The sequence below is a fragment of the Danio rerio genome, chromosome 3 (genome assembly GCF_052040795.2).
Source record: "Danio rerio strain M-AB ecotype USA chromosome 3, GRCz13ab, whole genome shotgun sequence".
Lineage (NCBI taxonomy): Eukaryota > Metazoa > Chordata > Actinopteri > Cypriniformes > Danionidae > Danio > Danio rerio.
In genome coordinates, this window is record NC_141023.1 from 61,209,395 (window position 1) to 61,232,720 (window position 23,326).

General features: G+C 37.2%; 1 protein-coding gene across 1 annotated transcript in view; it reads left to right on the forward strand.

The window, feature by feature from the left end:
• The window catches only part of LOC100537840 (E3 ubiquitin-protein ligase rnf213-alpha-like), a 107,232-nt gene that overhangs the window by 65,997 nt on the left and 17,909 nt on the right, over positions 1–23,326 (forward strand). The window contains exons 42-56 of the mRNA XM_087245245.1: positions 560–680; positions 755–855; positions 1,136–1,318; positions 2,086–2,252; positions 4,201–4,306; positions 4,391–4,505; positions 10,110–10,308; positions 13,256–13,452; positions 13,536–13,658; positions 14,599–14,709; positions 16,688–16,930; positions 17,009–17,084; positions 22,017–22,051; positions 22,188–22,288; positions 22,487–22,643. Of these exons, the coding sequence (XP_087101371.1) occupies positions 560–680; positions 755–855; positions 1,136–1,318; positions 2,086–2,252; positions 4,201–4,306; positions 4,391–4,505; positions 10,110–10,308; positions 13,256–13,452; positions 13,536–13,658; positions 14,599–14,709; positions 16,688–16,930; positions 17,009–17,084; positions 22,017–22,051; positions 22,188–22,288; positions 22,487–22,643 (2,035 nt within the window). The remainder of the gene's footprint in view (positions 1–559; positions 681–754; positions 856–1,135; positions 1,319–2,085; positions 2,253–4,200; positions 4,307–4,390; positions 4,506–10,109; positions 10,309–13,255; positions 13,453–13,535; positions 13,659–14,598; positions 14,710–16,687; positions 16,931–17,008; positions 17,085–22,016; positions 22,052–22,187; positions 22,289–22,486; positions 22,644–23,326) is intronic.

A 23,326-nucleotide genomic window follows, 5' to 3' on the forward strand; every position in this document is an offset into this window, starting at 1 on the left:
ATCTCCCATAAGCAAAAATCAAGAGGTTTTGGGAATATTGTATCCAAGCACTTCGGTACTAACTACTTTCATGTCATGCCAAAAATATTATATTTTGTTTTCCACAAATTCCAAAATATTTTAATTCATCTTGAGAAATCCAGGACCCTGATTTAGAAACACTGCATTATTGTAGATTGCACTGGATCATAGCACTTAATGTCATCTAACACAATCCTGCTGTAAATTATAGAAAGTTTCATTCAGAGTGTGAGTGTGTGTTGTGAGAATTAATATTGCAAGACAATTTACAACAGGGGTGCCCAAATCAGTCCTGGAGGGCCGGTGTCCTGCTGAGTTTAGCTCCAACCCCAATTAAACAAACCTGACACAGCTAATCAAGCTCTTACTAGGTATACTAGAAACATCCTGGCAGGTGTTGAAGCAAGTTGGAGCTAAATTCTGCAGGACACCGGCCCTCCAGGACCCAGTTTGAACACCTCTGGTTTACAATATATTTTCAGTTCAGTTCTGTATGGCACAAAAAAATGTTTCATATCATTGAACTGTTCATTTTCAGACATGGCTGGCGTCGCATTTACTCTCTGGTGTTGTTTGTGGAGCACATGCTGCTGGGTGTTGGAGATTTACAACAGAAACTCAAGCCGGTGGTTCTGGAACACACTCAGCTCCTAGCACAAGTGAGTTCACTCACAGTCTTTCACTGCAAATTCTTTGTGCAGTTTTCTTAAATGTTCCTATCTGTTTGCTGAAGGTCCTAGAGCAGGACTCAAACCTCAAAAAGAAGAAGCCATTTGAGGCTGTGATCACTGTCCTAAAAACCTGCAAAGATAAAGCATCTCAGAGGATTATAAGGTATGATTTGATGTTATCTTTAGGGTTTACACTGAAAAAAGTGTTGCATGCAGAACTGTTGCAAACAATTTATTTGTGTTGAATTTAAACAAACAAATTAAATTGAACAAACTTCAACTTAATTTGTTTGTTTAAATTCAACACAAATAAATTGTTTACAACCACTTAACGTAAAAAAATTGAGTAAATCAAAGGAATCATCTTTACATAATTTTTTTCAGTGTAGTTAGTGGCTTATGCTATTATGGTGCTTTTTTTAAACCTATTTTTATTTACCCAGGTTTGGCCTTCAGCTCTGTCCAGTGTGTATGGGAGACCCTCGGGACCCTTTAAGTCTGCCGTGTGACCACATCTACTGCCTGACCTGTATCAAGCAGTGGCTTGTGCCCGGTCAGATGCACTGCCCTCTGTGTGTGCAGGAAGTGCCTGACAACTTTGAGCTCAAGCCCTCTGACGAGCTACGGTAATCTACACAATGTCTGGATTGAATGGTTGTGCGTTACATTTCTGTTTGAGTTTGAGGGTGATTTCACACCTACACTTTTGTTTCGGAACCTGTCTCGTTTGCCCAGTTAGTGCGGTTCGTTTGGCATATTTAAATCCACCAATCGCTCTCTGATCCGCGCCAAATCAATCGCTCCGAGATCGCTTGAATGAGGTGGTCTCAGCTCGATTGAAACAAACTCTGGAGCGGATCGATTGCAGTGAGAAAGCGATACGATCCGAGCGCAGTTACATCACAGTGTTTTATGGATATGTAATAGGCATACGGCTATATGAAGAGAGAATTATGAGTAGGACGGGAAGTTTCGCGAGTCTCCGGATGCCCGCAAATGAGTGATAATCTTCCGGTAATCTCGCGTCTCCCTCCCGGTCCTCAAATAGGCTACGTCACGCACCCTTCTCACCCCTCCCCACTGCATCTCTCCTCACTCTTCAGACACGTCGCGCGCACCTTGTCAAACATCTCCAAACCCCCACCTCTCCTGACAGCTGAGCGGGACTGCAAAATAAACCCTGACACTCTGACCAACGTGAGGAGAGTTTACTCACACGTCACTTGTTTTCGCTCTTTTTTTGTCCGATTAGAAACTTTGCAGTGTGAAACCGAAACGCTCCAAGAGCAAAGAGCAACAATGTAACATTTGTAATCTCTGTTTCGGAACAACTGAATCAATCCACAGGTGTGAAAGCACCCTAAAAGTGTATGTTTTTGTTTCTGGTAATTAGGCGTCTCATCAGTCAAAATGCATCGTTCAGAATGCGATGCAATGCTTTCTTCATTGATCTGGTGTCCACCATGTGCTTCAAAGACAACACTCCTCCCAGCAAAGACATCATCCTTCATCTGTTGTCTCTGCTGATGGTAGAGGCCTCCTCGCTTCCTCCGTTCAAGGGTATGTTTGTCTAAAACAACAGTCAGCACCAGAAAGTTGTTATCGCAGAAAAACGCCCTATCACAAGCCCGAAATTGAAGCAAATGGCTGTTGTATATAACAAAGGGCTTTATTCTGTGAAAACATCTGTCTTTAAGCCAATTTCTAGTTGTACTTGCCACAAGGAAAATCTTAGATAAATATTGTTCTCTTTTGAGTACAACATCTATAATATCTCCCATAAGCAAAAATCAAGACGTTTTGGGAATATTGTATCCAAGCGCTTTGGAAATAACTACTTTCATGTCATGCCAAAAATATTAGATACTGTTTTCCACAATTTTAAAAATATTTTAATTCATCTTGAGAGCTCCAGGACCCTGATTTAGAAACACTGCATTATTGTAGATTATTGTAAAAACGCCCTATCACAGGCCTGAAATTGAAGCAAATGGCTGTTGTATATAACAAAGGGCTTTATTCTGTGAAAACATCTGTCCTGGATGTACTTAATCTTGCTTATTAAATGGCTACTTGCCACAAAACATAAACATTAGACGCACGATATTGCTCTGATCCTTAATATATTAATTTTTAAATAAATGCAAAGCTGAAAGAAATAAAGCTTATAATAACCTCCAGTTGAAGTCAGAGTTATTAGCCCACCTGTTTATTTTTTCGCCCAATTTCTGTTTAATGGAGAGAAGATTTTTCAACACATTTCTAAACATAATAGTTTTAATATGTCATTTCCAATAACTGATTTATTTTATCTTTGCCATGATGACAGTGAATAATATTTGACTAGATATTTTCAAGACACTTCTATACAGCTTAAAGTGACATTTAAAGGCTTAACTAGGTTAATTAGGTTAACTAGGCAGGTTAGGGTAATTAGGCAAGTAATTGTATAATGATGGTTTGTTCTGTACACTATCGAAAAAATATCTTAAGGGGCTAATAATTTTTTACCTTAAAATGTTTTTAAAAAAAATTAAAAACAACTTTTTTTTTTGCTGAAATGAGACTTTTTCCAGAAAAAAATATAATCAGACATACTGTAAAAATATCCTTGCTCTGTTAAACATAATTTGGGAAATATTAAAAAAGAAAGAAAAATTCAAAAGGGGGCTAATAATCCTGACTTTAACAAGATGGCACCAAACAGTCAAAAAACGCAGCGTGACAGACAAGCCATTTTAAAACTAATTAATTTCAGTTTAGTATAAATGTCACAGTTGAAGTTCAGTTTAATTCAGATCAGTGCAATGCAAATCTCACTGCTGAAGTCCACTGAAGGTCATTTGAAAAGGTACGAAATTGATCTAAAAATCGTATTACTAATCTGAGTCTAATCGTTACTGTAAAGAAACACATTTTAATAAATATTTCTATATTTCTATTTTCTTCAGACATTTCATTTTTAATTTCAGAGTAAAGTACCAGCTGAATGCAAAATCTGCATTTGGTTGTTTGACCACTGAAAATGTGTCAACTTCAACACTGTCTGACTGACTTCCAACTGGATTTAAACCATGTTTAACATTGAAAATAAGAACAACAATGGAGTTTGTTAAAAAGTAAAAGGAAAGTTAAACACTTAATTTACTTTAATATTAAAATCTACAGTGCTTGTTGCAAATATTAGATGTTATATGTTGTCACACTATTGTCACTTTTTTGTACCAATTTGCCATTTATTTACACCACCACCACCATCTTATTCAAAATGGACCAAGTTTAAAATGTCTTGTTTAAACTACAGTATGTCACAAACATTTATAGTTTAGAGGATAGACTCGAGTCCAACCCAGTACAAGCAAGAAGTACCTAAATAAAGTGGCTAGTGGGGCTATTTGCTTGGTCGACAATTGGCTGTCGAACCCCTGTTCAATATATTGTACAGTGTGGAGGATTTGATTTTATTGAAATGAATAAATATACAAACCACTGTTTCTCATCCCTTCAGGGAGAGACCGCAGGTTCTTGACTAAGGCCCTTTCGCCTTTTGATGACTCTGTGGATAAAAATCCAGTGGTTCGTTCAGTGGTGCTGAAACTCCTGCTCAACTACAGGTGAGTGCAGGGCTTGTTACAGCTCACAGCTTGCTTTTCCTACACATTATGAATGTAATACAATTTTGTCTTCTTCTCCCGCAGCTTTGATCATGTGAAGGATTATCTTCAACAGCATCTGACAGAGGTTGAGCAAAGCAAAATCCTCGAGGAAACTGATAAAGCAGAGCTTTATTGCTTATACATGAACTGTTTGGAGGTTTGTTAATCACTGCCTTCACAAGCTTACTTAATGTTAGTACACCGCAAACAAATGATTTCGTGGTTAGGTTTTGGTCTTGTTTCTAGTCAGAAATAAAGTGAGTTTTTTTCTGTAAAACAAGCAAAATAATCTGCTAATGCAGAAAGTAAAATAATCTTGTTTTTTCTTTTCATGTCAATCAATCAATCAATCAATCAATCAATCAATCAATCAATCAAAGCCTTTATTTGTCACACTTTCATGTAATGAAATAGAACCCTCGGACCATACACAAACATCACATTATAGGGGAAGAAAGGTCAAGGAGAGGTAGCGTTTAGAAAGGGGAAATAGACACATGGGGGGAGAGAGGCGAATAAAACTCCCTCTCACATTACCCTTGAATTAGGGCAGTGTGAGATCATAGAGAATCAAGCACATAAACACATAACATTGCAACAGGGGATGGTAACAGAAGGGGCCCTATCATACACCTGGTGCAGTGTGGCGCAAGACGCGGCGCAGTAGTCTATTGATAGTTTAAGCTTGACGCAAGAGTCGTTTTGAGGCGTTGCGCTACGCTGTTTAAATAGCAAATGCATTAGCGCTCATTTGTGCGCCCATAGGCGTTCTGGTCTAAAAAGGAAGGCATTCTGAGGCGGACCGCTGGCGCATTGCTATTGTGAGAATCTATAATAGATTTTTCATTAGAACAAAACTAACCCGGTCTAAACTCCGGCGCAGAGTTGCGCCTCGCTTACGCACTGCTTAATACACACAAGAGAGCAATAGGCAAATATCTTTACATATGAAAAAAATCAAATATTAAGGATATATATAGGATATAATAAGAATATATATAGGATATAAAAATAAAGGATTAAAATATTACAAAACATATTATTTTCTAGCCTACATAAATATGAAAAACCACTGCTTTTATGTCTTCTTCATCTCGGGAGGCTTTTTCAGTTCATTCATAACAATTTGCTTTTGTATAAAATTAATATTATTAGCAGTATTATTTATTATATCATTATGTATATTTGTTTTATTAAAAACAAGCTTAGATTTGCCCACCTGTCAGGTTTTAGACCATATGGTGCACAGCATGTGTTTTAGGATATAACTCAGGTTTTTGACCACATTTTGCTATTATTATTTATTTATTCGTTTGCTGGAAATTAGAACTAAATTTAGAAATAAACAAAAAAAACAAGCAAACTTATTTATTTATAGACTAATTGATGTCTGTGCGTAAAGGTTTCCCTAAGTGAAAGTGATCCATTATCTCTCATTCTCACGCAGTAGATGCTCTGTTTAACAGTTTTCTGTTAAAAAACTGTTTGCTTGTGAAATGCTCATTTTTTTTCCACTTAGACTTACTTTGCGTCCGGTAAATAGCGAATGCGCACTTGGCGCGACGCAGCTGGGTCTTAAAGGGAATGTGAGATGAGACTCTAATTGGTTTATTCTTAAAACACACCTATAACCCATTAAGAAAATAAACTCAACCCTTTTAGACCATGCGCCGAAGCGCAAGGCAGATTTGCTGTCCTTAAATTAGCAAAAACGCGTCCTGACACGCCCTTAAAGCATTTGCGCCCTGCGTTTTGTGCTCTGCGCATGGACCGTCAAAATAGAGCCCAAGATGTGGATATAGTCCGATGAGGGCGGCAGCCATCCGGTCCTGCAGCTAAAAAGCGCTGGTCACAGACCAGCCTACCCACTACCCATGTTTTTTTTTTTTTTTTTTTTGCTGTTTTTTTTTTATTTATTTTTTTTTTTTTGCTCGGCCCATTGGCAGATTATGTAGCTTATTTTAAGGGAAAAACTCTCATAATTTTGACATTATTTCCTAAGAACAGACAGTGTGTTTTGCTTGTCTAGAAAATGCTTTTTGTTTTAGATTAGAAACAACATAAAAATGGGTAACACTTTACAATAAGGTTCATTAGTTTATGCATTTACTAACATGAACTAATCATGAACAACACTTGTACAGCATTTATTAATCATAATTAAACATTTACTAATGCATTATTAACATTTAAGTCCATGCTTGTTAACATTAGTTAATGCACCATGAGTTAACATGAACTAACAATGAACTACTGTATTTTTATTAGCTAACGTTGACTAGCATGAACAAATACATTAGTAAATGTATTGTTCATTGTTTGTTCCCATTAGTAAATGCATCAATTTACATTAACTAATGAACCTTATTGTAAAGTGTGACCCAAAAATGTTTTGCAGTGTAGTGTATCACATAAAGTATTTTTGATAATGACGTATCTTACTAAACTCTACTATGAAAGAAATTAAATGTGGATCAAGGCTGTTTTTCACTGGTCTTTTTTGATGAAATAGGTTTGAGCTTCATGGATATTCTTTGTCTAGATTTCATTTCTGGGCTTCTCTCAAAAGATGTATTTTTTAAACATAGTTTAAGGGTGTACTTGCACTAGGCACAGTTGCCTTGAACCGAGCTCGGGAGCCATTGTCCCCCTCTTCCACTTCCCTGACGACCTGCATTCACAGTGCAGGTTTATCTTCTGAGCTCAAGCACGCTTATATCAACGATGACGCGACGGTTAAGTTTAAGAGAAGCGCTCTTGCTCAGTACAATGGAAATTGCATTTGTTTTGTTCTTTTGTAATATTTCGAGTTGTTTGGAACGCAATGACACATGGCTGAATTCTTCCGCCGCCGCTTTTGACGCTCATAAATTTTCATAATAGTCCTTGTGCTGCACATATTAGGAGGCTTTATCTGAACTGCAGTGAGAAGTTTGCATCTTTGATAAACTATGACAGTTCACGTTCATTGAAATGTAATAATAATTATTGAGTCCATATGAAACAGTTCTTTAAAATTGACATCACATCTTCAGTTTGAACCCAACTGAACTTCTTCCAATCGGGCCCGGGCCAGCCAATCGAACCGCACCCAGGCACAGAGCACTCACTTGTCGAACGTGTTTGTATAGCTTGATGTTAGTACACCCTAAGTTACATCCTTGAGGCATGAATAGTCCTGACTGACTTAAAATAAATGTTTCTTTGCTACACACATATTCACAATCTACACATATACAGAATCTAAGCTCTGCTGGATTCTGCTGGGTGGTCAAGGGGTGGAGGAGGGTCAGTTTCAAGTAACATTAGATCAATATGTTTTCGTATGTATTCAAACCAGTTCAGTCCAGTGACTGATAGAGTAAGTGTATTTTGTCTAGCAAATGCCTGTTGTCATTTTCAAGCATAATCCGGTCACACTTTATTTTGATGGTCTGTTTGTTGATTTAAGTTACATTGCATCTACATGCCAACTAATTCTCATTAGATTATAAGTAATACTGTTCGGTTGGGGTTGGGGTTGGGGTTAGGGTTACGTTGACATGTTCTTGCACAATTTCTTATAGTCAGTTAAATGTCTGTTGAAGGAGCAAGCGGCAAACTCCTGCTCTCCCTCAGGAAGCCAATACGGAAGTAACTAAAACTGCAATTCATCTGAATTTCCGCTAGTCCTGGCCGCTCCTGGCTCCAAAACAGAGCAAATTTCAATTGAGCCCACTGTTAGAAAGGCCAACTTTACAGCAGAAAAAAAGGTGTTTACAGCCTGGTACAAAAAAAGATTTTGGTTAATACAGGTAATATTACCCTTCATGATAACTGTGAGGGGGTGAATTTTTTTATAACTCATCCGTTTCCTTTATATTAAGTTATATTAAGTTTGCATAATTAAGGGGCGTGGCCACATGAGTGACAGCTAGGTCTCGTTGGTCGCCGTCACGTCACCTCAGCTGAATCCTGCAGATTAGCCACTGAACTCGGCATATTCATCGTATTTCTGTGTTGTTTTATGTGGCTTTACACAGTCAACTGCCTTTTGGACTTGTTTCCTACAATTATTAGATGGCATGGCATGCTGAGTGCACTTAATTGTGCTCACAAACCATTCACGTGGCCTCCGTTTCCCATGTGAGTAAAGTTATATACTTATACACCATCTCTATACATGTATTTATTTTATTTAAGATCATTCATCATTTATATTATATTTAGAGCTGTAATGCACTTCAGAATCTGACTAATTGATTAGCTGTGGGCTCTAGAACAGTCATCTGAAGCGTTGTCATACAGTGTTATGCTGGATTTCATCAATAGTCTTACATTAACTAACACAGACTATATCTGAAGTGTTTGGAAGTAATTCGCGTTTTCCTCCTGTTGAAAAACGTCATAAGAGCAATGTTTAGTGGCTCAATGTATTACAGCAGTGTTTTTAAAAGTCTAAATCTAGGTGTTATCTTTGATTCTGAGCTTTGTCTAGAAAAACAAATTAGCTCAGTGGTTAAGAATAGTTATTATCAGCTGAGGATCATCTCCAGACTCAAATCCATTCTTTCCTTTCAAGATCTGGAAAAGGTCATACATGCTTTTATCACGTCCCGCCTAGACTATTGCAATTCTCTATATGTTGGTCTCCCCCAATCCTCATTGGCACGGTTGCAGTTGGTTCAAAATGCGGCAGCTAGACTTTTAACAGGCACCAAAAAACATGCTCATATCTCTCCAGTTTTAGCATCCCTTCATTGGCTTCCTGTTAATTTTAGAATTCAGTTCAAGATTTTACTTATTGTTTTTAAAGCACTGAATGGGCAAGCACCTTCTTATATATCAGAGCTTATTAACTTACAGTCAACTCCTCGGTCTCTTAGGTCCTCAAATAAAATTTTACTTCATGTTCCTCGGTCACGACTTAAACTGAAAGGGGATAGAGCCTTTGCAGTCGCTGCTCCTCGTTTGTGGAACCAGCTGCCACCGGATATTACAAGTGCTTCTTCTCTCTCTATTTTTAAGTCCAGACTTAAGACACATTTTTATTCTATTGCATTCCCAGGCTTTTAATCTTTATTGTGGTTGTTGCTGTAATACTTTTATTCCTATTATTACTTTTATTGTTATCTTTTACTCTTTTAGAGTGTGTGCTATGGTTTTGTTCAGCACTTTGGTCAGTGCCAAACTGAAGTAAATGTGCTTTATAAATAAACTTTACTTACTTACTTACTAAACACTTCATTGATATAGTATACAACCAAGCACAAGTGGTCAGAATACAAACGAGTCACAGGTGATAAAGTATTAAGCGTTCTCCCAAAGTAAAGTGTGTCTGAACCAGGTCCAAGCTAAATGCCAGCAGGTGTCTGTAGCTCTGCTCACTCTCCGCCTCTTTGCCCTTGTTTGGTATCCCGCCGTGGGTGTGATGACGCGCGAACAAAATGGCGACGGTTGGCCGCGCCTACTTGTGGCTTCTTTTGCGCTCTTTAGAAACCTATGGGGGACGTCACGGATACTACGTCCATATATTTTACAGTCTATGTGAAGGAGCAGTACCAGCAGATATTAAGCAGACAGTTTACTTATACTCAAATGGACCATCAAAATCAAGTGTTACCCATAATCCTAATTAAATGTCTGTTTTAAAATATGTACTTTACTTTCTTCTTTAAGTGAATACAAAAGTTTTTATTCAGAATTAGTAATAGAACTATTCATTCTTTGAGTACATTTAAATATGTTGGGTTATAAATTCAAGTTCCTCTTGTGTCTGCAGGACTCCATGTATGATCGGACACAGTGGCACACGGTAGCAGAACAGCAAAACTGTTTACAAGAAGAAACACGCTTCCTGCTGGAGTTCCTTCAGTCTGATTCTGTGTCTGCGCACACTGCAACTGTGGAGCACCTGCAGCGGTTGGCCAGAGTTCGACTGTGCCTGGATATGGCTGCTGATCTGCTTGTGACTAATGCCGGTAAATGCAGGTCTTTAGTGCTTGTGCTTTAGTGCAGTGTTTCTCAACCACGTTCCTGGAGAACCACCAGCTCTGCACATTTTCCATGGCTGCATCTGAAATTGCCTATTATTAGTAGGCACTGCATTTGAATTAGAATTTACTACTTGACTATTAGAAAGCACATTCTATACAGAATGAATGGAATACGGACGTACTACATTCGCCATTTTGTCACATCAGTTGTGTCACTTCACTCCCATTCCATGAATTCCTTAGCAGTGCATCATGGGATAGCATAGCATGCATTGGATGCACACTTTAGAATGTCGCCGTAAGTACTGTAGTAGCCCTGCTGAAAAATCCAGCCTAAACCAGCCTAGGCTGGTTGTCTGGTTTTAGCTGGTCGACCAGGCTGGTTTTAGAGGGGTTTTGGCCACTTCCAGGCTGGTTTCCAGCCATTTCCAGCCTGGTCTTAGCTGGTTAGGCTGGGAGATGACCAGCTAAAACCAGCCTAGCCAAGCTGGGAGTCCAGCCAAAACCAGCTATATCCAGCTTAAACCAGGCTGGTCAACCTGGTTTTAGCTGGATTTGGCTGGTCATTTTCCAGCCTGACCAGCTAAGACCAGGCTGGAAATAGCTGGAAACCAGCCTGGAAATGGCCAAAACCCCTCTAAAACCAGCCTGGTCGACCAGCTAAAACCAGCCAACCAGCCTAGGCTGGTTTAAGCTGGATTTTTCAGCAGGGAGGTCATCCAGGTTGTTCTCGCATACTGTTTTTCAAACTCTATGAATTTGGACATACTACTTGGCTCTCATGTTGTTTTTAGTGTAATATGTAGTATTTAAGTCTGTGGTTTTGGACGCAGCCCATGTCTCCTTAACCAAGCACACCTGATTCAGATCATCAGCTCATTAGTAGAGACTGACAGACCTGTAATGGGTGTGACAGACAAAGGAGGCATCCAAAACATCAAGTGTCGGTGGTCCTCTAGGAACGTGGTTGAGAATCACTGCTTTAGTGTGTGATTTTACAAAACCTGCCTACCTGTTCTCCAGCAAAAACACACGATTTTTTAAAATGCGCTTAAAGTTTCACCTCTGATCAGGCAAGAATTTTAAAACCGACTCATATCAGTTCTGTTTATTTGCAAACTAATTTCCTAACACAAGTTAAAGTCCATCTGAAATCAAAATTTGTATTGATTATTTTGCTTATATTGTTATTTTTAAGGTGAAAAATTAACCAGTGCAATAGGGCTGGGCGATTTGGCAAAAAAAAAAAAAATCTAGGTTTTTTATAAAGTTTGACCAATTCATGATTTACGATTTCGATTTTTTTTTTTTTATTGTGTTACTAGTCTTCTTAAAACATTACAACAACATGACTGAAGTAACTTTCTCTTTAAAAGTAACTTAAAACAACTAGTTAAGTAACATTGTAATTTTAATGGCCATGTCATACAAAAATCGGTCAAGGTGTAAATGTCAAACAATTTCACAAGTTAATTAGCGTTGCTGAAGATTTAAATAAGAAATATTTGTGTAAATATTGCAGTTGCAGGAATACAGAGGCATTTTTTGCAAGTTTTGCTGAGTCTAGGAAAGATTGGCTGTCAGCTCGGCTTTGGCTTTGTCTTCTGATTGAATGACAGGTTGTAATGCTGCTGCCTTTTTCTTAAAAAGATACAGTGGAAGAAAAGGACTGAACATCGAAACTGTAAAGCCTAATTTAAGCCAATGTGTGAAGTTGTGGACGCATTTTCCCCCCTTTTAAATACTGATCATTTGATGCTATTTGCTCCACTCTCTGTATTATGCTGCCTGATCTGTCTGGTTTTCAACTAGGTTCGCTAAATGACGTCATAGGGGCGTGTACTTTCATTTTCACTGCTACAGTCCCTCTGCTCTTGTTCAAACCAAAAGATTGGCGCGGTTTTTCACATGGCAGGCTTTTATGTCCTTCATACATGTTGAGATCGAGTTTATCGACTTGATGAGGGACTATGTCTTGACAATCCACACAGACGTGACTCAGACTAATGCAACAAGTAAAATCCTACATGACTTCACACTTTAACAGGCAGTCAAGCAGGTCGCACACCAGAAGTGTCGCGACACGGCGCGCACATGACAGTTTAAACTATCACACAACAGACGCGTACATTCGCATGATAATTAACATGAAACTAATCAGATGGCGCTCTGTGGCGCGGCTGAAATATGACCTGCGTCCTGAATCGGGGTGCTGCACGGCGCGTCGCCGAGAGGCGCTTCTGGTGTGCTTCCTGCTTCATACAGAGTGAACCAAAGCACATTGGTGCCATTATAATGTATTAAATATATATATATAAATATATATATATATATATATATATATATATATATATATATATATATATATATATATATATATATATATATATATATTTTTTTTTTTAAATCGTGATTTCTCAATTTGATTCAAAATTAAATCGTCTGAAAACGTAAATTCGAATTAATCGGAAAAATCGGAAAATCTTTATACAGAGTGAACCAAAGCGCATTGGTGCCATTATAATGTATTAAATATATATATATATATATATATATATATATATATAATTTTTTATTTATTTTATTTTTTTTAAATCATGATTTCTCAATTTGATTCAAAATTAAATCGTCTGAAAACGTAGATTCGAATTAATCGAAAAAATCGGAAAAATCGCCCAGCCCTACAGTGCAAGTTAATCCTCTGAAGAAAATGTGTTTGTTTTTGCTAATCTTCAATGAAAGTCTGACCATTTGCTTCGACATTTGGAGTGTGGTCTGTCCATTGATGTCAACCTGGGTGCTTCCATAGCAGCTGCTTAATAGTACCCTCTCTTATCGTTAGTTTGCTATGAGCGTATGATGTGCTCAGTATTCCATTTCTACAAAATAAAAGATTTTTCTGTTGATGTTAATATTATTTCTCTCATTTTAGGCATACATGATGATCCTTCGGCTTTTATTCAAGCGTTTTGGAACAGCGTGGTTAATCTTTGCCGCCAGAGCAGGAATGACTGGTACAGGGTTTACCTCATCAGAAAGCTCTGCAGTCTACAAGGGGTTGAATGTGTCAAGAACCTTCTCCTACAGGAAACATACAGATGGCTGTTTCCCCAGGAGATTCTTGAGATGGTGGGTTTGAGTTCATTTAAGTTTATTATGCTGATATTAGTCACAAGTATTTGTGCTTTAGCTGCTAAATCTGTTTCTTACAGAACCAAGATGACAGTCAGATTGACCAGTATCTAGCATGCGGAGCAGATTACAAGACTATAAGAGACGCAGTTGCCAAATTCATGCTAGACCTAAACATCAACGGAATACAGAAAGCCATTGAGGTATTTGTTTACTTCTTCACAGACGCACACACCATACCTGTCAACATTGGGATATGAAAATAAGGCATATGCCACCCCCCCACCCCCAAAATCCCCAAATTAATATAATAATAAATATTTTGTTAAAATAACTAAATATATGATCATCTGTAGCTGTTTAAATGTAAATAAACAGTCAAACGGTAAGTAGATGTTTTTATTAGTATTATTATTTACAAAGGGATAAAATAAATTGTATGCATTAGAAAAACAAACAGTTTTAACAATTAAAATTAATAGCTATTACAAAGAAATAGAATCAAGACTAAATTTGATTTCTTTAGAAGTTATTACTATTATTAGTTACGTGTATATGTCTGTTCTAACCATTCAATCACGCACCCAAAACCCAGACTTTTGCTCCACTTTAAATCGCATACAGAAACCATTTAGGAAACACAGTCTATTTATTACTATGGAGCAAGCAGCTGACAGTCACGCGCCGCTACATAAACTGACTGTTTTGAGGATTGCATAGGAGGGCGACGGCAACTGTTACGGAAAGATCCCGTCGTTTTTATATTGGTTTCACAATGTTTTCATGCCTAAACACATTTTGGAGGAAATTGATTAAATATTTTCTTCATAACTGGAGAAAAAATCTAAATAAACATGATCAAGAAACCAGTGGTGTGAGTTAGCACTTCTAAAATGCAGCTTAAATACGAATTCAAGGGGGTTCAAAGAATTTAAGCTTTACTTTGCAAATCAATCAGACATTGCAAAATCAGACATTATCATAATTTTTTATTAAGAAATCCTTACATAAACATTGTAATAAAATGGCTTAATATGTTAAATTAAATACTTGTTATTTTTCATCCCCAATTTTGTTGAACTGCTAAACTGCTTTGACTGTGCTGACTAACTGACAGGCCTTTTAAAACATCTTTATTTGAAGGATTGCAACTGCACACCTATGAAGAAAGCAGTTTATGTGCTAATGGCATTTTTCAGAGAAGTCACTTCCCTGCACAGAACTGGAAATCCCAACATGCACCCTAAACCTGAGGTATAAGTACAAACATATGCTACAAATCAAAAAGAAAATCACATTTCACAACCATTTTTTTTATTAATATTGTGTTCTGGAATATATATATATATATATATATATATATATATATATATATATATATATATATATATATATATATATATATATATTAGTGCTGTCAATTGATTAAAAAAAATTAACTAATAAATCACACTTTTTTTGCAAATTATCATGATTAATCACAATTAAACGACTCAAACGTGTCATTTTGGCTATTCAAATGTAAAATTAATGTAAATTCGAGACAAAGAAACTATTTAAATTCAAAATATAATTGTTCATCAGAATTTTTGTCTAACTTGTGACGAAGATTTCTTCATGTAACCAACATACCTGTAACAAATTTCAAAATCCTCAAACTGTTGGCTTGAAACCCATATTCATTACAGAAATAAAAACACAGGCATGTTAGTGCCATTTGAATTTCAAAACAATCAATGCCATTAACAAACAAAAATTCTGATGTGGATTCTGGAAAATGTTGGATTCTAAGTGGACTTCAAAATATTCCAAAATACAGGCATTGAAAAGTTGTATTGCTGAGAGTTGAGAACATTAATTATAAAGTAGAAACGTTTTTGCTTAGTACTTATTAGTATTCAGCCAACTACTACTACAGACAGTCCAGTCTGTTGACATTATCGGGGGACAATGTGGACCTTTTCTTTTGAATGATGTGAACTGAGAGTGAGAATAGTCTCTCACAAGCACCGAATCAGCATATGAATTTCAGTGCCTAATTTTGGTGCCACTGCTGCTGCGACAAGGACGTAAGAAGCATCAAAAGCACGCACAGGTATGCGTTGTTTCACACAAAAGACTATAGAATTCTTATAGGGACTTTGGTCACGCCATCTCTAAACATTTAATTCTAAACAACTTTGAGGGATACGGACATTCGCCATTTGTTCTTGTTTCTAGGAAACACCCACACGCACACATACACTAAAGAGCTTAGAATCTATGCTCTTTGCATACACATGCCCAACAGGTGCAATACAGCGCACCCGGTGAGCGACTCCCTTCAGATTCATCAACACGCACAATCGTGTTCTTCAGATTTGCTTAAACTAAGTGTTCTAAAGTATGGCTGTGTTTTAAAAGCAAGGATTCTGACACAAAAACGTTAAGCAGACGCTTTTCAAAAGTTGCGTGTAAGGGGGGAAATGCGTCAAACTTAACAGTTAACATTTGAGGGCGCATCGAATCAACTTAAAGGCAGAGGAATGGGCTGTCTTTGACAGCTTGCGACATTAACTGGCACTTTCACTGAGTACATGTACATGGACACCAATGCTCTGACTGTAACATGGTTAAGAGTCTACCATGTAAACAGCGATTTTTGATTACCTTGAAGGATCACCCGAGTCACAAAATGTGGAGGTTTTTTTCTTTCCATTCGGCATGCGCTATCAAATTCCATTAAAACAGCACTCTTCCAGCAGTCCTTACTGCATATTCTTATCCAATAATTGTCACGGGGCCATGATCAATATGTTGCTGAATGAGAGTGAACTGCAGTTAAAGTCTAAAGATTAAGAATAAAACACCTGAAATTACATGGAACTCTGGAGGAAACGCTGGATAGCCTGGTGATGCGTCATTATTTTATACTGAAACTTTCCTTCAAAAAAGCGCTTTCTTGGTCGCATCCATATTTCTTTGCACGTTACACACACGTCGGGCACAACAGAAAAAAAAAAAAAAACGCAACTGCATTAAATGTGTTAATTTTTTTTTAAACACGTTAAATATTGTAAATTAATCACATGCGTTAAAGCACTAATTTTGACAGCACTAATGTATATATATATATATATATATATATATATATATATATATATATATATATATATATATATATATATATATATATATACACATACATTTGAATACCTATATCTGATATGCAATTTGTCTTTGTTTTCTGTAGCATTGTGCTGGCCTTGAAGATTTCATCAAAAACTCTGGCATTTTCGTCAATAATGAAATGAAAGCGTTTGCTGAAAAGCTGGTGAGGAATCAACTGGGTGCTCTGCGTGTACGACCACACATGCCTAGCAGAGATCTTTCACTGGTGGAGGTCACAATTCACATGGCAGCTGTCCTTCTGTGTGGAAATTTGCCTTTACTACAGCCACTGCAGAAGCTGGCGTTGTCTCCAAACAACATGATGGTATAAAGCCTTCACTCTACAGCATCATAAAGTCACATGGTGATCTTAAAGTCACGGTTTGTCATGTTCTCTCAACAGGCTTCGTTTATCCCAACTATGCCTGATGACATGTTGGCTGTTGCCCAGCAGGCCATGGGACACCTTCAGTGGTACTGTAAGTGGATTTTTTGTATCTGTGATGCTATAGCATGTGCCAGTATCATGCTGAATTTAAGACTTGATGATACTGTGGCCTTCAAACCTAGATTTTTAAAATTATATTCAATACAATTCAATTCATCTTTATTTTTATCGCACTTTTTACTATGTAGATTGTGTCAAAGCAGCTTAACAGATGAAAAATAGAGAGTCATAATATTTTAAATTGTGGAATGTTTCAGCAATTCAGGTAGAGGTGAGAGAAGTGTAGAATGCTGGTGTAAGTGTAATGAAATTAAAACTGCTTCAGTTCAGTTTAGTTAAAATATCACAGTTAATGTTCAGTTCTGTGTAGGTCAGATCAGTGTAATGCAAACGCCACTGCTTAAGGTCGATCCACTGAAGACCAACCTTTTTGGGAAATGTTCCCGGCTCTGGTTACCCTGTTTATTGCAGCCTAACAATCCTTTAGAGAATAAGGATTTCAAAGTTATGCATTTGTGTTTTAGGTGTTTGCTAATAAAGAGATGTGTCTTTAATCTAGATTTAAACTGGCAGAGTGTTTCTGCTTCCCAAACTGTGCCAGGAAGGCTGTTCCAGTGTTTAGGTGCCAGATATAAGAAGGATCTACCACCTTCAGTCGAATTCGATATTCTAGGAATAATTAATTATCCAGAATTAATTGAGAGTAGTGGTCGTGAGGGGCCATAATACACCAGGAGCTCACTCAAATACTAGGGACCTTAGCCGTTCAGGAAAACGTCAACTAGAACCTAAAGTTCATAGATAAACTTTGATGTTGGCTTGAGAAAGCCAACGTGACTGCGCTAGAACTGGGAATGGCAGTTGGCAGAAAGCACGGCGGCGGTTGCTAGGCAGTTGCTAAAACAATTATGGCATTGTTAGGTGGTTGCTAAGCAGTTGCTAAATGGCAATGCTCGGTGTACATGTTTGACCAAATGCTAATACTTAGTAGGCATTTCTAGCATATGTTATTGCATTTAGATAATCATTCATAGCATGTAGCTAATCGTTATTAGCACTTGGCTTCCATTATCATTGTTACCATGCATAGTACACAGGAGGTCCCATTTGCTAGCATGAGTCAAACAAGCTAATGCCCAGGTCCCTACGATGTTCTAATGTAAAGATATTGCTATTTTTAAATGGTTGCTAGGTTATACTGTTTTATTGCTATGGGGACATTTGACGGGTTAGTGATGATACATCAAAGCTTCTTGGCAATATGAGTGATCTAAATCAACCCCGATGTTTCTATGACAGTCTTTATGAGTGTCAAAAACTGGACTTGAACATTGTGTATTCCTGGTGTTGGGTTGCGGCTGGAAGGGCATTCGCTGTGTAAAACAAATGCTGGATAAGTTGGCGGTTCATTCCATTGTGGCGACCCCTGATTAATAAAGGGACTAAGGGAATGAACATTATGTAAAAATGGCTTGCCGTATTTTTTTGAAAATACAATGCTTAATAAGTGTGAAAGTGACACATGCAAAAATGGCTTGCCATATATGTAAAAAATATGGAGTGTAAGTCAAAAATAAAGCCATATTTTGAGAAAAATAATGCTTAAAAATTATTTATTGGAAAACTATAAGTCTGATAAATGTTAAAGATATAGCAACAAAATCTAACGCATCTAAATACAGCTTTTGGCCAAATTTGGGGCTTGTATAATTTTTTTATATGCCCGGGTTATAAAAATTTAATATTTAACATTTTTAATTTAAAAAACGATAAGTCTTATAGGCATGAGGAGATATGGCAACAATCTTGAATGCAGAAAGCACATTTTGACCACATTTGGGCCTTGTGGCATGAACGGCCTAGGAGGAGATACGTTTGTTTTCAAGGACAGAGTAGTATAACAGTATGTTGGCTTTCTCATGCCAACATAATAAGATCTAAAAATGTATATAATGTTTAATAGGGAGCCAGTCCAATGCTGATAGAATCAGACTAATATGAACATATTTCTTAATTTTAGAAAGCACTCTAGCAGCTGCATTTTAAACTATTGCTAGTTAGGCCTACAAGGCAACCACATTGTAATGCATTACAGTAGTCTAACCCAGAGGTCATAAAAGCCTGAACAAGTTTTTCCACATTAGATGTTGAAAGCATATTTGGAATTATCAACACTTAAGATAAAAAAGCAGTTTTACAGATGCTTGAAATGTGGCCTTTAAATGACACGGTGCTATCAAATATCACCCCAAATTTTTGACTGAAGCTGAGGAGCTCTCTTTTAACAATTTAGGCACAATGTCTAAAGCGTATGACGCAAAAGTATAAAGGCTGTGTTCGAATATACTTTTGCTGTTTTAAGGATGGAAAAATATGATCTGCGCCATGGCGCATGGTCTAACAGGGTTGCGCTTATTCTCTTAATGAGTCATGGCTGTGTTTTGCATAATGTGCATCAAACCAATCAGAGTCTCATCACCCATTCCCTTTAAGAGTCAGTTGTCACGCAATGGTGCATTTGCTGTTTACATGGCCAACTTTGTAAAGCTGAATGCTTCTCTAGCGAGAAAACTGTTAAACAAACCATCGCAAGGAGAAAGAATGAGCCTCCTCCATTCGGCCTCTTCACTTTACTTTTACTCTTTACTCCTTTACTTTCGTGGATAAGGAAACTGTGTTGTACCCACTCCACTGAAGACATCCATTAGCCTACATAATTAATTTTGTTTGTTAAGTGCAAAGATTTGTTTCAAAACTATTTCTAAATTCAGTTCTAATTTCCAGCAAACTAATTAATGAACAGTAATAACGAAGTGTGGTCAATTATTATTGTTATATCTAAACACACGTCCTATTCTTATGCCCCACATGGTGATGCATACGCCTTTAAAACTCTAAAAATCTAAACCTGTTTTTATTAAAACAAATATACATTTGCATTTAATAAATATTGTTGCCAGTAAAAATAACATTATCCAAATGTAAATTGTCATGAATAAACTAAAAAAAAAAACCCTGAGATAAAGAAGGCATGGAGCTAGTGGTTTTATATTTATGTAGAAAATAATAATTTAAGTATCATTTTAATCCTTTTTTTCCCAAATGTAAAGATTTTTGTGTATTGCTCTACATCCTGTGTGTATAAAGCAATGTGTAAGCATTTGGACTTGCATAGGCTCACAACTAACGCGCTCTGCGCTGGACTTTAGACCAGCTTTTAGTTGGTCAATGGAACAATCTATTTCAGTTCCTCAAAATAGCAACGCACCAACAATGCGCCTTAAAACACCTTCTTCTTAGACTGGCACACCCATGAGTCCACAGTGGCGCAAATGGATTTGCTATTTAAACCACGTGGTGCAAAATGTGAAAATGAGGCTTGCGCTGGTCTAAAATAAGCAATAAATCGCGCAGTACACATCTTGCCACAGGTAGGTAGATAGGGCCCAAGGACTAAAATGAACATCCATCAAGAGTTAGACAGTATTACAAGTTTTTGTGTGTAAGGTTTTTTGGTATAATAAGTAACTTTTTAATCTGAATTTAGTAATAAAAGGTTTTTAGTCATCCAATTTTTCAGAAATACAGGGCCCTATCATACACCCGGCGCAATGTGGTGCAAGACGCATTGCAATTGCTATTTGCTACTTTCACCTCGGCGCAAGGGTCATTTTGAGGCGTTGCGCCACACTGTTTAAATAGCAAATGCATTTGTGATCATATGTGCGCCCATAGGCGTTCTGGTCTAAAAAAGCAGGCGTGTTTTGGCGCGTTGCTATTTTGAGAAACTGTAAATAGTCTGTTCTTTAGACCAGAACAAAGTCGGTCTATTGTCTGGCGCAAAGTGTGTCTGGCTTACACACTACACACAAGATGTAGAGCAATACGCAAATATCTTTACATATGCAAAAGATATAATATATTAAGGATATATATAGGATATAATAAGGATATATATAGGATATAAATATAAATGATTCAAATATTACAAAACATATTAATTTCTAGCCTACATGAATTTAAAAACCACTGCCTTCATACTTTCTTCATCTCGGGAGGCTTTTTCAGTTTATTCAATTTGCTTTTGTATAATGTTATTATTATTAGCAGTATTATTTATCATATCCATATTTATATTTATTTTATTAAAAACAAGCTTAGATTTGTCTACCTGTCAGGGTTTAGGCCATATGGGGCAGAGCAGGTGTATTTGGAAATAAATGACCACACTTCGTTAATATTGTTTATTTATTCGTTTGCTGGAAATTAGAACAGAATTTAGAAATAGTTTTAAAACAAATTTTTGCGCTTAACAAACAAACTTAATTATTTATAGGTTAACTGATGTCTGTGCATAAAGGTTTCCCTACCCACGAGAGCAAAAGCGAAAGTGAACTTACTTTATGTCCTGTAAATAGCAAATGCGCTCATGACGTGATGCAGCTGGCTCTTAAAGGGAATGGGAGATGAGACTCTGATTGGTTTATTCTCAAAACACACGTATAACTCATTAGGAAAATAAACTTAACCCTTTTAGACCATGCGCCAGGACGCAAAGCGGATTTTCCCATCCTTAAATTTGCAAATATGGATTCTGACTTAGGAATACCCTAGCAAAACGGTTTATGATTACGATTATGCAATTACTCACAACAAAACATTAAACAATGGTCGCAAACTATACTGTATCAAAGTTCTGTAATGTGACATTCTAAAGTGAAGCAGGGATATTCAAAAAGACAGAAAGAACGTTTTGATTTTACTATTTGAATACGTAGGTAAAGGTACATTAAAAGCAGCAAATACATTTATAAATAAGATCCAGTAATTCCTGTCATTCCAGAAAATTTCCTGAAATCTTCAATTTAAACACAATTTTAAATGTTTTTGACATTGACAAGGCATTCTACATTGAAATAAAACGATCTCTATTTCAGTCTAAATCTCTGATGTTTTTTAACAGTCTGTCCTAATGGTCATCCATGCACTGTTGGTGAGGTAGGTCATGTCACTTATTTGCTATGATTTGGTTTACCATTAGTGCATGTACTGTATATAATACTGAATTAAATTTAATTAGAAAATTATATGTTTTTTTCTCCCAAAATCTAAATAATTTCATACATTTTTCCAGTGTGGTCAACCTATGGAGGTTAGTCGCTGTCCGGACTGTGATGCAGAAATAGGTGGATCCAACCACAGACCTGTTGATGGTTTCCGAGCCATGCAAATACAGTAAGTTACACCTGTAGTATTTGTGTTTTTACTGTTGTATTGGTAACACTTTACTTGAAGTCATGAGTTGTGATACTCATTAGGTGTCATTTATTCAGTCATTTTAGATGCAAAGATGACATTGTTTGAGAGATGTCTATTTTGTATGTTTCCTCAAACAGAAGAATTTATTTTGAGCTAATTGTTTTATCTGTACAGAGTGGATCGTACTCAATCTGGACACATTCTGGGTGATGCTCAACGTCGTGACCTCCCTGACATGCAGGACACTAAGAACATGTCACCTGCCCCCTTCGCTCTTCTCAGACTGCTCACACACATGTCCATGTTGATAGGAACTCAGAACAATCCACAGGTACTGCATTCTATATATCTTGATTCAATTATGCTTTAAACATGCCATGAACATTAGCGACTTATCATTCCAGAAGAAATCTGGAACAAGTCCTTCAAATAGCCAGCTTTGCTAAGCCAAATATAAAAACGGCATGCATTGCTTAAGGGCGTACTCACACTATGTACAGTTGCCCTAAACTGGGCCGAAGCACGCTTGTCCCCCCTCCCGACTCCCCCAATGGCCCGCACTCACAATGCATTGGAGCCTGAGCACGCTTCCGTCATCGATGATGCGCTGTTCAGCAAGAAGCGCGCTCGCTCAGCACAGCTGAGATTTCTTTAGTTATGTTGTTTCAGTCATTTGAGATGCAGTGACACGCAGTCAAATATTTCACCGAACAGATCAGCCACTTTTTACGCACTAAGTGTGGATTTTTCACAGATTTCAATAGAGTGTAAAAAATATTGATGTTCTGTGGGTCTCGTCTATCCAAACTGATCTCTATTTGGTATTTTCTATTAGATTTGAGTCAGGTGATTGGCTGGGCCATTCTACAGCTTGATTTTTTTTCTCTGAAAGCATTTAAGAGTTTCCTTGGCTGTGTTTTGGATCATTGTCTTGCTGAAATTTCCACTCTAGTTTCATCTGCTAATGTAGAGGTTCAACTGAAGCAGCTAATATTAATTTACACTGACGAAGGG